This window comes from Protopterus annectens, chromosome 17.part0, assembly GCF_019279795.1.
Source record: "Protopterus annectens isolate FY-2018-M chromosome 17.part0, PAN1.0, whole genome shotgun sequence".
NCBI lineage: Eukaryota > Metazoa > Chordata > Ceratodontiformes > Protopteridae > Protopterus > Protopterus annectens.
In genome coordinates this window covers 729,529,907-729,545,370 of record NC_056751.1, presented here as the reverse complement: position 1 = coordinate 729,545,370, position 15,464 = coordinate 729,529,907, and the positions used below count along the sequence as shown (strand labels likewise).

The following is a 15,464-nucleotide window of genomic DNA, read 5'->3' as shown; positions in this document are numbered from 1 at the left end:
TGTTTGGCACCAAAACCGAAGAGGTTCTTAAAAAGATGGAAGAAAAAGCTAAATCTATGTAAACTGTTAAATAATTCTTACAAGTGCAGCCACCTAGATTCAGTAGGCATTGGCCTTCTAAAAACTGGTCCTTTCCAGCCCCTTCCAAGCCTTCTCAGTCAAAACAGGCCACCCAGATTACAGTCTCAGAGAATGCAGAGATCTAAACAGTGGATTGCTCCCACCTCAAAAACAGGGAGTGGTAAGCCGTCCCCTTATGGAAAAAGCTCACAGTGATTTTTCAGTTATCCTTCCCAACCCTGCCCAATTACTTATGCCCCTAGGAGGAAAACTTGCCCTTCATGCAAAAAACTGGATGTCCATTACTCGGGACCGATGGATCCTAAACATTGTATCCCAGGGGTACAGATTCTACTTCCATTCACTGCTAACCCCAGACCTTCCTCCAAACCAGTGGGCAGAGGCTCAAAAGCAAGTACTTTCCCTGCCCAATATCAGAGCTATTCAACCTGTTCCAGTAGAACATAGGGGGCAGGGTTCCTACTCCAGACTTTTCCTGGTGCCCAGAAAAGAATGCTCTTGGCGCCCAATCCTGGATCTTTTAATTATCAACACCTTTCTAGTGATTCCAAAATTCAAGATGCTTACCCGGCAACAGCTTTTCCCTGCGCTAGCCAAGGATGCCTGGTTAGTCACTCTAGACTTAAAAGAAGCTTATCTGCACATCTCCATAAGGGAGTCATGCATGAAATATCTACACTTCAGGGCAGGCTCTATGCACTATCAGTTCTCTGCACTTCCCTTTGGCTTATCTACTGCACCCAGAGTATTCACAAAGTGCCTGGCTCCAGCTATTGCGTATTGCAGGCAGAGAAATATCCAAATTTTCCCATACTTGGATGATTGCCTGATTCAGGCGGACAGTCAGGAATTGCTACTTCAGCACCTGGCATTTGTAAAAAGCATTCTCACTTCATTGGGGTACACCATCAATGAAAAGAAATCACAACTGGTGCCCAGTCGAAAGGTTGTATTCCTGGGAGCAAGCTTGGACACAACTTCCCAGATGTCATTTCTCACTCCAGAAAAACAGTTTTGTCTGACCAACTACTTCAAACAAATTGCCACCAGAACCCTGCTGTCTGCAAGGAAAGTACTGCAAGCCCTAGGGTTCATTGCCTCATGTATTCTGCTAATTCCATATGCAAGACTGCATATGAGGAAACTTTAATGGTACTTAAAAAGTCTTTGGTGCCAACATTCTCAGGACCTGGAAACAATAATTCCAATCATACCTTGTGTAAGGGCAGAGTTCCTTTGGTGGGCAGAAGCATGCAACCACAACAAGGGACTGCCTTTCACTCAACCCCTCGCCACCCAAACCCTGACATCAGACGCATCAGACTATGCATAGGGGGGCTCACATGGCAGGCAAATGCATTCAGGACCACTAGAGCCCAGGCCAAATTCTCCTGCACATCAATCAAAAAGAGATGCTAGCTGTACAGAATGCTCTGACAGCCTTCAAATACCGAATCCTTCCAGGACAGCTGCTGCTAAAAACAGGCAACACCACAGTTATGTGGCACATAAGCAGGGGGGAACCCATTCTTACCCACTCTGCAGGTTAGCCATGGTCCTGTGAAACACAGCCTTGAGGAACCAAGTGCATCTACAAGCTCAATTCCTGCCAGGCAAACAAAATTCACTGGCAGACGGTTTGAGCAGAAATCTCCCAGACCCACACGAGTGGAAATTGGAGCCCAATACCTTCAACTTTCTAATCCAGAGGTGGGGGACACTGGAGGTGGACCTCTTTACCTCCCCTGAGAGCCACCAGTTGAGCTAATTCTGCACCAGGAATCCTCACAGCAGGGCCTGGAAGGTGGATGCCCTATCCTTCCAATGGGAAAACCTTTCAATTTATGCCCCCCCCCCCTCTCAAAAGTACTACTCAAGACCAAACAGGACAGGCCAGGGGCAATTCTTATTGCCCCAGACTGGCCACGTCGGCACTGGTACCCACTCTTATGCAGTCTGACAACAGTGCCATCCTGGCACCTTCACCAGACTCCTACCCTGTTGTCTCCGCAGGAGGGACAGATTTTGCATCCACAGTTGCAAACTCTAAACCTTGCAGCCTGGCTTATCCCCTGAATACATCACCAGCAACTCTTAGTAAACAGGAGCTGGATGTCATTCTTGAAGCCAGAAGACCTAGTACTGGGAAATCCTATGCTGAATAGTTGAAAAGATATTGTTCTTGGAATCAGCCTCAAGGAAAGGACACAGCTGTGCCCTCCCTACCTCTAATCCTGGATTACCTAGCAGAGCCACTCCACAGAGGCCTATCCTTCTCCTCCATTAAGATTCATGCCTCTGCCATCTCAGCTCATTATAATACCGAGCCACTTCTTTTTTCTCACCCTCTCATCAAACAGTTCCTGAGAGGAGCTAACAACTTAAGCCCCCCCCCTAGGAGAGCACCCACCCCTACCTGTGACCTTAACTTTGTACTGGAAAAGTTCACGCTTCCCTCTTTTGAACCTGCTGCTTCAGCAGAGTTAAAATTCCTCTCTTGGAAAACAGTCTTGCTTTTAGCCATAACTTCAGCAAGAAGAGTGTCTGAGTTACAGGCGCTAATGGCTGTGGAACCCTTCATTATTTTCCATGCTGACAGGGTTTCCCTCAAGATTAACCCGTCTTTTATGCCTTGGGTGGTGTCCAATGTGGCTCTAAACCAATCCATCATTTGCCAACCTTCTTCCCTAATCCTCAGAATAAAGGGGAAAGGATCCTGCACTCCTTGGACGTGCACAGACAGCTCAGGTTCTACCTTGACAGGACTAAAGCTTTCATTAAATCTGATCAGCTGCTAGTCAGCTTTGCAACAGGGGCAGAGGGCAAGGCCGTTTCAAAACAAACCATTTCCAAATGGATAGCACACTGCACCCATTTCTGCTACAAGCACCATGAAAAACCTATCCCATAGGGGATCAGACCACATTCCACTAGGGCTACTTCCACCTCTACAGCATTTCTCAGGGGCATCCCTACCAGGGACATTCTGGAAGCTGCAACCTGGAGTTCTGTACACACCTTCACCATGCATTACCACTTAGCTATTTTTTTCTAAATCCAGAGCTGGATTTGCTGCAGCAGTCTTACTTGCTAGCCAACCCTAACACCTCTTGACTGCCTCCACCCTTCCTCAGCTTTGGGAATCAACCCAAGTGTGATGACTGTAACAGTGAAACACGAAGAACATAGTACAGTTGTGTGCACTTACCATAAATGTAGATGTTCAAGTGTATTCACTGTTGCAGTCCTGGATGTCCTTCAAGGATGCATCTGCAGTCATAACATATGGGTTGTCCTGCCTCAGGCAGCCCTTCGGTCGGCCGGATTCCAAAGTCTGGGTCTGGCCTCGGCTGATGTCGCACTTTCCCCAACGTCAGAGTGTCTGGGGTATAAAAGCATCAGCCATTTTCCTCAGTCTTTCTTGCTGTGCGGTGCCCGAAGCAGAAGCTGTTCGCAAGTCGGTCAGATCCAGAGATTTCAGCTACCGAAGACTTCGATAAAGCTTGGGACTCTTTCTTGCCTCAGCCGATGTCAAACAAAGTAAATAATTGTTTAACTTGTGGGAAACAAATACCTCATAAGGATTTCCATTCTTACTGCCTTCCTTGCTTAGGCCCAGACCACGACGTATCAGCTTGTTTAGCCTGTACCTTCTTCAACCGACGGGCTCTTAGACGTTGGTCGGAGTTTGCAGAGCAGTTTTTTGGAACAGATTTTGCTTATAAAATGCCGTTGGAGACTCAGACTACGCATATGGTCAAAAGGACCGACACTCACGGCCCCGGTTTCGGCTGAAACCACGGCTAGGCCTATCACAGTGTCTCGTTTCGCTGAAACCGAGTCCACGGCTATTCCTACTACCGAAACCATACTCCGACCACCGAGGCCAGAGAGGCCCGGCTGAGTCGGCTTCAGAACTCCCTACCGCTAGTGTTCAGGATTTGTCCGACACCATACCTTTGGACATTTCTACTCCTGCACGTGGGGCAGCTAGGCCCCAGCTTCTATGTCTATTAAGGCCTTCTCCAGGGCTAAAGCTGCCAAACTTTCAAAAGCTTTGCCTGCCAAATCTACATCCCAGAGGCCTTCCTCTAGTTCTCAGATCCTCAGTCTTGCTGAGGACCTTATCTCCTTAATTAGGGGTTCCCAACCTCACCCAGACAGGGCCTCCCAACCTCCTCCAGACAAAAGGCCCAGGACTGACCTCTGAACCTCACTCCTCAGATTACTCCACGGATGGATCTGATTTGTCAGACCACCAGGAAGGATCTACTCGCTTTATGAGGATTCAGATGCAGAAGAATCTATCCTTCAGCCTCCCCTGAAGAATTTTCCTTTGGGCAGACTTTACACTCCATGAGAGAACACTTTCAATGGCAGGGTCAGGATTTCTTTGATTCTAGAAAAAGATTAAGGACCTTTTTGCATTTGCCCCAGCATAGGCCCTTAGCTATACCTCCGGTTCTAACTGTAATTGATGATGTGTACAATGATGTCAGTACTGCACCTGATTCTCTTCCTCCGCCCCCCAAACCTGACAGATATTACAGGGTCCCGAGTCTCACTTCCACCTGTATAAAGCCCATGCTGCAGACCCAGAAACTATTTCTCAGGGCCCTAAAGGGGTTGCAGCCGCTACTGCCAAAAATCTCCTACCCTCTCAAAGAGAGTCTAGAGCATTAGAGAGATGGGGAAAAAAGGTTTATACATCTGCTACTCTTTCTGCCAGGGCATTAAACTGTCAGTTCCATATGATACAGTACCAAGAATTTTTGTTAGATCAGCTAAATAAGAAACTTTCTTCACCTGAACCCTTAGACCATAAATCCCTTCAGGATTTGGTACACAACTCACAACAGGTCAGTAATCATTTCTTAAAATGTGGCTATGATGCACTGGAGGCTTCATTTAGATCAGCTATGACTGGGGCAGTAATTAGGCATGCCTGGCTGAAGGAGCAATCTTTGCCAGACCATGTCAAGGCTAAACTCCTCGATGCTCCAATGGAGAAACAGCATTTATTTGGCTCCCTGCACAGGAGATTCTAAAGAAGGTTGAAGAAAAAGCAAAATCTGTGCAAACAGTTAAAGATTTCCTGCAAGTTCAACCTCCGAGGTTCAGTAGAAACTGGCCTACAAATAATTGGTCCTTTCCAGATTCCTCCAGAGCACAGAGAGGCAGAAACAGGCCTAGAGGCAGAGGTCAATCCAAGGGCCCCTACAGAGGCCGTCAGTGGCAGCCTGCCAACCAGAGGAGTAGTGCAACAGCTACAACTACTGCCACTACTACAGGACAGACACAATGACTTGACTCTGATTCCGCCTACCAGGGAACAACTGGAAGCACCCTTGGGCGGAAAGCTGGCTTTATTCTCAAAACTGGCATTGCATTACAAAGGATACATGGACATTGCAAATAATAGACAAAGGATACAGGTTTCACTTCCATACTTTGCCAAAAGAGGGAATGCCAAACCTTCCACCAAACCAGAAGGCAGAGGCTTTAAGACAAATCAGCAAGTTACTTCAGTTGAAAGCTATAGAAAGGGTACCATCTACAGAACAAGGCCAAGGATTTTACTCCAGACTATTCCTTGTGCCAAGAAAAGAAAACCAATGGACGCCTATACTCGACCTGTCTGCACTGAACACTTATCTCATTGTGCCAAAATTCAAAATGCTGACCCTACAGCAACTTCTTCCCATGTTGGGCAAGGAGTCTTGGCTGGTGACTCTAGATCTCAAGGAGGCATACCTGCACGTCCCTATCCGACCAGATTGCAGAAGGCACCTCAGATTTCTTGCAGGATCAGAGCATTATCAATTTTCAGCATTGCCCTTTGGCTTATCTACTGCACCCAGAGTATTCACGAAATGCCTGGCATCAGTAATTGCACACTGCAGACTTCAGGGAATTCAAATTTATCCATACCTGGACGACTGCCTAATACAAGCGGACAACAAGAAAAATTTGTTAAAGGACTTGGCCTATGCCATACACCTGCTACAAACCTTGGGATACACAGTCAACATCCAAAAGTCAAGACTAGTACCATCCCAAAGGATAACCTTTTTGGGTGCGGATCTGGACACAATCACTCAGATGGCTTTTCTCACAGCAGCAAAACAAAAACAACTTCCAGATTACTTCATGACTCTGACAAGACAAACTCGGCTTACTGCAAGGAAAGTCCTGCAGGCCCTGGGTTACATGGCATCTTGCATAATTTTAATTCCACATGCCAGGTTGCATATGAGGAAATTACAATGGTACCTAAGGAATGTATGGGTCTCAACACAGTCACAGTCTAGAAACCATGATTCAAATCATTCCATGCCTTCAAAAGGAATTCCTGTGGTGGGCTCAAGCCTGCCAGTCCAACAGAGTGTTGCCTTTCAACAAACCAAAAACAAGGCAGACCATCACCACGGACGCCTCAGACTGAGGATGGGGAGCACACATGGAGGACAAACGTATCCAAGGCCTATGGCCTCAAGGGCAGCTAAGCATGCACATAAACCAAAAGGAAATGCTGGCAGTAAGGCATGCAATCGAGGCATTCAGACCCTTCCTCCAGCAAGGGCATCTCTTAATACGGACAGACAACACCACGGTCATGTGGTACATAAACAGGGGGGCACACATTCCTACCCTCTATGCCGGATGGCTATGAATCTGTGGAACCTATGCCTGAATCTCAATATTCAGCTGCAGGCCAAATTGGTCCCAGGAAAAGAGAATACACTAGCAGACAGCTTAAGCAGAACTACCATGGATGCACGAATGGATGCTGCATCCAGACATCTTCAAAATTATAACAAAGAAATGTGGAATCCCAGAGATAGATCTGTTCGGCCCACTCAACCACAAACTGAAGAAATTCTGCTCAAGGACATACCACCCACAAGCCTGGAGGGTGGACTCTCTCTCTTTCAGCTGGAATGCCCTAACAGTATATGCCTTTCCACCTCTCCCATTGATGTACAAGGTTCTACTGAAGATCAGGGAGGAACAGCCAAAAGTCATACTAATAGCTCCGGACTGGCCAAGACAACATTGGTACCCGCTATTGAGAAGCATGTCAGGCAAACTCATGGCCTCTTCCCCTATGGCCTCTTCTTCTAACGCAGAACAATTTCAAGACCCTGCATCCCATCTTGAAAACATTGCAGCTAACTACCTGGAAGATTCCTTAAAGCCCAACCAAACCGTTTTATCTCAGAGGGTGAAGGACATTATCCTGGAGGCTCGCAGACCTTCCACAAGAAAGACATACTCAGCTAAATGGAAGAGATTTCTCATTTGGAGCGCATCAAAGGGCACAGATGTCACAGTGGCAAACCTAGCACACATCCTAGAATACTTAGCAGAATTGTTCCACAATGGCTTGTCTTATTCATCCATTAAGATTCATGCTTCAGCAATTTCAGCAGAATACAATATGGATCCACCTATCTTCTCACACCCTCTTCTCAGACAATTTTTGAGAGGGATCAAAATGTTTAACCTCCAAGAAGACCCCCTACCTGCATGGGATCTCAATTTTGTGCTGGAAAACTGACACTACCTCCTTTTGAACCAGCAGCTTCAGCAGACCTCCAGTTTTTATCTTGGAAAACTGCATTCCTTCTGGCAATCACTTCAGCAAGAAGAGTATCTGAGTTACAGGCATTAATGGCAGTGCAGCCTTTTCTTATTTTTCACCAGGATAGAGTGTCACTGAGAACCAATCCTACTTTCATGCCAAAGGTGGTATCTAGGGTATCCTTGAACCAAGCTATTCACTTGCCTACATTCTTTCCTAACCCACAGAACAAAGGGGAAAAACTTTTGCACACCTTGGATATACACAGACAATTACGCTACTATTTGGACAGAACTAAAACTAACAGAAAAATTGACTAGCTTTTTGTAGCATATGCAACTGGGGTGCAAGGAAGAGCAATTTCCAAACAGACAATTTCAAAATGGATAGGAAATTGCATTCGTTTTTGCTACTCCTTTCATAGAAAGACAGTTCCTGAAAATATCAGGCCTCACTCCACAAGGGCCACAGCCACCACTACAGCTTTCCCAATGAGGGTGGCTACCAAGGACATTTTAGAAGCTGCTACTTGGAGCTCCCTGCATACATTTGCCAAGCATTACAATCTACCTTTATACTCCAGATCCCGAGCAGGGTTTGCAACTGCAGTACTGCAGGGGATCTTAGCTACACCATAATTCTCTTAGTACCTCCTCCCCCAGATTGGCTATGGTATTCTACCCATATGTTATGACTGCAGATTCCTCCTTGAAGGACATAGTACAGTTTTGTACTTACCATAAATGTAGATGTCCGATAGGTATGCATCTGCAGTCAGGATTACCCACCCTCCTTCCCCTCTGTGGTATTCCTAGGGTGCTTTCCCCTCTTTCAGCTAGCTGGGGGAATCTATTATGGTGCATTTGTTTGTTTGTTTATATATGTATGTAATTTGCAAATATTTGGAACTTTTCAGCCTTTATCCAAATTTAGCCTTCCTAGAGGGCACCTGGCATCTGGGGCAAGAAAAACTGAGGAAAATGGCTTCGGCTGATGCTTTTATACCCCAGACACTCTGACGTCGGGGAAAGTGCGACATCAGCCGAGGCCAGACCCAGACTTTGGAATCCAGCCGACCGAAGGGCTGCCTGAGGCAGGACAACCCATATGTTATGACTGCAGATGCATATCTATCGGACATCTACATTTATGGTAGGTACAAAACTGTACTTTTCCCTCCCTTCAGCCCCCTGGCTTTCTCTATCCTTTCTACTTCTCCTCTCTATGGCCATTTTTACCGGCAGTGGTATTTACGTTTTACTGGTGGTGTTCCCCACCATATACTAGTTTCCTATTTCGGCGCTCCTAACATTTGGGGCAAGAAAAACTGATGTAATGGCATTGGCTGCTTGTTTTGTACCTCTTGACGACCTGACATCATGGAAGAAGCGAGAGCATCCGACGCAGAAATCCCAAGACTCTGGTATTCGGGCCGACTGAGTGCTACCTGCAGGCAGATAAACCAAGTGTGATGACTGCAACAGTAAATACACTCTAACATCTACATTTATGGTAAGTGTACACAACTGTACTTTTTATCTGAACAGGAGTCCGATGACTCTTATGCATCTGAATATGAAGATATGCAACCCCTCTCTGCTTATGAGGATTCTGATGCTGAGGTATCCATCCCTTTGGCCTCTCCATCTGAGGACTTTTCCTTTGGGGAAACCGTACATACTTTAAGAGAGCAATTTCCAGTGGGAATGTCAGGACTATCCTCAGTCAAAAAAGAGGCTCAGGGAATTCTTAGATTTACCACAGCACAGATCTCTGGCCATTCCTTCTGTCTTGGATGTTTTTATGGAATCCAGTCTGACCCCTGACATCCACCCTCCTGCTCCCAGGAAACCTGACAGGTACTATAGAGTCCCTGACTCTCACAAATTTCTTTTCAAAAATCCTCCTGCTGACCCCGAGGTCATCTCTCAAGAGCCTAAAGGAATCAAAGCAACTTCAGCTAAGAATCCCACCCCCTCAGACAGGGATTCCTGAGCATTGGACAGATGGGGTAAAAAAGTATACACCTCTGCTACTCTTGCTATTAGAGCATTAAATTCAGTTCCATATGCTGAAATATCAGCAACATACCATGGAACTCCTCAAACAAAAAATATCTTCTTTCCCTGCTTGTTCAAAAAATAGAGTTACAAGAGTTTATGCATTCTGCAATTCGGGTAACTAAGCGCACCTTACAATGTGGTTTTGACGCCCTAGAAGCATCTTGCAGGGCAGCAGTCTGTCCTTAGTAGGCATGCTTAGCTTAAGGAACAGACCTTGCCAGACCATGTCAAATCCAAATTATTGGACGCACCCTTGCACAAAGACAACTTGTTTGGCACCAAGGCAGAAGAGGTCTGAAAAAAAGATGAAAGAAAAAGCTAAATCTATGCAGACAGTTGGACTTCTTACAGGTCCAGCCACTGAGATTCAGTAGGCATTGCCCCTCTAAACACTGGTCCTTTCCTGCCCCCTCAAGGTCAGCTCAGCCCAGACCCAGGGGAAGCAGGCCCCCCCAGACAGTAGCCCCAGGGAATACAGAGATCTAAGCAATGGAGTTCCTCCTCTTCAAAACCTGGGAGTGCAAAGCCACCCCCTTATGGTAAGAACTTTACACTTCCACCCCCTTCGTCTGCCCACCTGCTCTTGCCCTTAGAAGGAAAACTCTCCTTCCACACAAGCAACTGGGCCACCATTACCAACTACCACTGGGTCCTCCACATAGTGTCCCAGGGATACAAATTTTATTTCCACACTCTGCCAACCCCAAAAGGGTTCCCAGATCTTCCCCCAAACCAGTGGGCAGAGGTCAAAAAGCAAGTCCTTTCCCTGCTCTCTGAGGGCAATAGAGCATGTTCCTGCAGAACAGATAGGTCAAGGTTTGTACTCCAGACTCTTCCTGGTACCCAGAAAAGAGGGCACGTGAAGCCCCATCTTCGATCTATCCATTCTAAACATCTTTCTGGTGATACCAAAATTCAAAATGCTCACCCTCCAGTAGCTTCTGCTTATGCTTTCCAAGATGTTTGGTTAGCCACCCTAGACCTAAAAGAGGCCTACCTTCACATCCCAATCAGGGAATCATGCAGGAAATACCCACGTTTCAGGGCAGGATCACTGTACTTTCAGTTCTCTGAGCTTCCCTTTGGCTTTATCCACTGCTCCCAGAGTTTTCTCAAAATGTCTGTCTCTCTCCATTGCTTTTGCAGACAAAGAAATATTCAAATTTACCCCTACTTAGGCAACTGCTTGATTCAGGCAGACAGTCAGGAAAAGCTGCTAAAGCACCTGACCTTTGTCAATGACCTACTGACCTCCCTACGGTATACTATGAATGAAAAGAAATCCAAACTAGTACCCACACAAAAAATTGTATTCCTGGGAGCAAGTCTGGACACAGCATCCCAGATGGCATTCCTTACCCCAGGAAAAACAATCCTACCTAACAGCCTACTTCTCTCAATGAGCCACCAGGATCCAGTTATCCGCAAGGAAGATCCTGCAAGCTCTAGGGTTCATGGCATGCTGCATTCTACTCATTCCATATGCCGGACTGCATTTGAGGAAACTACAATCGTACCTAAAAAGCCTTTGGTGTCAGCACTCTCAAGACCTGGAAACTTTTATACCAGTGATACCTTGTCTAAGGAAAGATTTTCTTTGATGGGCAGCAGCATGCTACTACAACAAGGGACTTCCCTTCTCACAACCCCGTGCTGCCCAGACCCTCACCACAGATGCATCAGGCTATGCCTGGGGTGCACACCTGGATGACAGGTGCATTCAGGGCCAATGGAGTCCAAATCAAATACATCTGCACAGCAACCAAAAAGAGATGTTAGCTGTTCAGTACACCCTAACAGCTTTCAGACCCCTATTCTCCCCGGGGCCTCTACTGATCAAAACAGGCAACACCACAGTGATGTGGTATATCAACCAGCAAGGAGGGACTCACTCTTATCCTCTGTGCAGGCACGCCATGACCCTTTGGCACATGACCTCAGCCAAGCAACTACACCTGTTAGCACAATTCCTGCCAGACTCTCTAAACTCTCTGGCAGACAACTTAAGCAGAAACCTGCTAGACCCACATGAGTGGCAGCTAGACCAAAGAACCTTCATCCTTGTAACTCAGAAATAGGTCACCCCAAAGGTCGACTTGTTTGCTTCCCGCTCCAATTATCAGCTCAGCAAATTCTGCACCAGAGAACCTCACAGCAAGGCCTGGAAAGTGGATGCTCTATCCTTCCAGTGGGTAAACCTCTCGGTCTATGCAGTTTCCCTTTTGCCACTCATTTCAAGGGTACTGCTCAAAATAAGGGAGGAAAAACAGTGGACAATCCTGATTGCTCCAGACTGGCCATGCCAGCACTGGCACCCACTGCTGCACAGCCTGTCACCCCTGCCACCATGGCACCTACCTCAGATCCCATCACTCCTGACCCAGAGGAATGGAGAATTCACGCATCTCCAATTGCAGACCCTCAATCTGGCAGCTTGGCTTATTCGCTGACCTCCCCTAAAGCTGCCAGTCTAAGCAAACAAGTTCTAGATGTTATACGTGAGGCCAGACGTCCCAGCACTAGAAAGTCTTACGCTGACAAGTGGAAAAGGTTTTGCACCTGGATCCAGGCTAAGGGAGCCAGAATGGCACAGCCCTCCCTACCTCTCATCCTGGATTTCCTGGCAGACCTACTACACAGGGGTCTATCCTTCCCTTCTGTTAAAATTCATGCCTCTGCCTTCTCTGCCCATTTCAGCACAGAGCCACCTCTTTTCTCACACTCTCTCATGAAACAGTTCCTAAGAGGGGCTAACAATTTGAAGCCACCCAGAAGAGCTTCTCCCCAGCTTGGGACCTAAACTTTGTGTTGGAAAAACTGATCAATTGCTAGTCCGCTTCGCTGCAGGAGCAGAGGGCAAATGGATAGCACACTGCATCCATTACTGCTACAAACAGCACAGGAAACCTCCCCCCAAGGGGGTCAGGACACATTCCACCAGAGCAGCCTCCACATCTGCAGCTTTCCTTAGAGGGGTCCCCACCAAGGATATCCTGGAGGCTGCAACATGGACATCTGTTCATACCTTCACTAAGCATTACCACCTGCCTGTCTTCTCCAAATCTAGGGCAGGCTTTGCCACCACAGTCTTGCAGGGCATCCTAGCCAGCCCCCAGTCTTTTTGACTGCTTCCACCCTTTTCTTCAGCTTTAGGAATCAACCCAAATGGGATGACTGCAACAATGAAACATGAAGAACATAGTACAGTTTTGTACACTTAACATAAATCTAGATGCTGGAATGTATTTACTGTTGCAGTCCTGGTTTCCCTCCCTCCATCCCCCTTGTCTTCTCTCTCTCGCTCCTTCTAAGGAATTTTTGGTATTTACTTTCTACTGGTGGTGGTCTTCCACCATAACCTAGCTCCCTATTGGGTCTCCTGACAAGGCAATAAAAACTGATATAATGGCATCGGCTGCCTGATTTTATACCTCTGACGACCTGACGTCAGTCCTGGAGCAACAGCAACCGACGTAGAAATACCAAGCCTTTGGTATTTGGGCCAGCCGAGGGATACCCTGGCAGGGATAACCCAAATGTGATGACTGCAACAGTGAATACACTCGAACATCTACATTTATGGTAAGTGTACACAACTGTACTTTCCTTACAAAAAGGATACAGGGCATAAACACAATCTCCTATGTGGATCAAAACTGCTAGGTCTAGGGACTTGTTTGCAATATAAATTGGACATGTTAGAGAGACAGATATGTATCCGTGAATTCACATTTTCTGGAATAGGCTCCCCCATTCATAGATACATGTTCAACAAAAGAAAAGGAAATGGTAGTTGAGAACTACATGTCCAGCAATTCTGACTCCAGGCAGAATGAGATTTTGATGAGTCAGTACTTCTACAGAGCAAGTCAACAAAGCAAGCAGTTTATGAAAGCATTGTATTAGCATTTTTCTATTTTAGAAAATGTGCTTACCTCTCAACTTCGTGCAAGAAATCTGGACAAAACCTAAAATAACGGGGACAAAGGCCCAAAAATAGGGACAGATTTAAAAAAAAATGTGCTCATAAATTTAGAAAGTTGGTAGAATAACAAGATTTCTGTTAGCATGTATTTTCTGAAGGATATGAAGTCTGAAACTTACATGTATGCCATTATTTAGAGACTTCAGTCTTCTGATTTACCAGAACAATACAAATTTTATAAGGATATGAGATAAAAAATCTGGAGAGTTGCAAGGTATGTGGCTGTGCATATGTATGTATGTGTGTAAAATACTGAGTGCTTGTGAAGAAAGGTGTTCTTGTAGATCTATAAGAAGTAAAGGTTTGTTTTCTCCTTGCTCCCTTTGTTTTCAAACTGTGTACAGTTGTACAAAAGGTTTATGATTGGTATTATTTACTTTGTCCTTCACTAATTTCTTGATTATCTTATTTTATTTTCCAGGTTGCAGTGCAGGACGAAGGATATTTGTGGATACATACAGACCCTGTGTCACGCCAAAATGACACAATTGATGAACAAGTATGTTACCTATAAATGTTTAGAAGTATAATATAGTCATAATGTTTCTGTATCCTAGTTTTGCATATCTTCAGAGTTGTGATGTTTGTATGTTTTCTTCAGGGGTAGTATTTTATTCTGTACTTGTAAGGTTTTGTTAATTCCTCTTTTGGCTGTTTTGTACTTAAATTAGAAGCTGCTGTTTCCCTGATACCCCTACGTTTAGCGGATCTATTTTTCCCCTTATGCGATACATGGTTTTCCTGCATTGTCATGAATCAACAGCCTGTACTTCAGGTACAGGATCAATATTGGTCCTGTAACACAGTGAATGTATTTTGAAGTCAGCAGCTACAGCTAATGTTTTATTTATTGTGCTGCAGCTTGATATTGATATAACACTGAATATGTCTGACATTTGTAATGCATTTAGTCATCTGCACCATTTTTTTTTTACTTCTGAATCCTTTGTGCTCTACTTTGGTGTGTAGACCTTTACTGTATGTGTTGGACCAGAGTGTAAATTCAAAGCATCACAAACTTCATTTTTTATCATGCCTTTTGATCGGTTTACCTTTAAAACCGTGAATCACAGTAGTTCGGCTGCTCATATGAGCGACTCGAAACCACGAAACTGAAAATGTCGACTGACCTACATGTTTGAAAAACAGCAGATCGAACAGCAGATTCGCTGTTTTTCGAACATGAATGTTGAAGAAAAAGAAAACAAGTATAAAGCAGGGGGTCAAGCCCCCCTGCGCCCCCACACCCCCTACTTTATGATTCTAACTCCGAGATCGCACTACAGTGGGGAAAGGAACCATTTCCCGATCCCTACTATAGTGCAATCCGCCCCAGAATGTTGAATGTGCAATGAGCGAATCTCACTATGCATTCGCTCATTGCACATTCGAACCTTTTTTCGTTCGGCGTTTGCAAAGCTTGCAGACTGCCTTTCGGAAATGTTCTGTTCGCCCTTCTGCAGTACGCGGTTTTAAAGGTAAACCTTTTGATTTCTAGTGCACTGCAAAAATGTGGGTTTTTTTTTTTTGCTTTCAATTCTCTCTTCTTTCCTTGTAGGTCAGAGAAGTTGTTGGTATGTTGAAGAACGGCACCATGGGAACCACTGTTACAGTCGATGAGCCTGGGAACTCGCAACCCCTTCCTCCATCTTCATTTCAGCGCTTTCTGAGATCTCGCAAGATACCTGGTGTGGTGGTAGCAGATCATAAGTCAGCATTCGCCAACAAGTAATGCACTGATATTTCTTTT

At 45.6% G+C, this 15,464-nt stretch overlaps 1 protein-coding gene across 2 annotated transcripts in view; it reads left to right on the top strand.

The window, feature by feature from the left end:
* The window catches only part of NCSTN (nicastrin), an 876,107-nt gene that overhangs the window by 313,448 nt on the left and 547,195 nt on the right, over positions 1 to 15,464 (top strand). For both annotated transcript variants that reach the window (XM_044059533.1, XM_044059532.1), the window contains exons 10-11: positions 14,136 to 14,213; positions 15,273 to 15,442. In XM_044059533.1, coding sequence (XP_043915468.1) covers positions 14,136 to 14,213; positions 15,273 to 15,442 — 248 coding nt within the window. The remainder of the gene's footprint in view (positions 1 to 14,135; positions 14,214 to 15,272; positions 15,443 to 15,464) is intronic.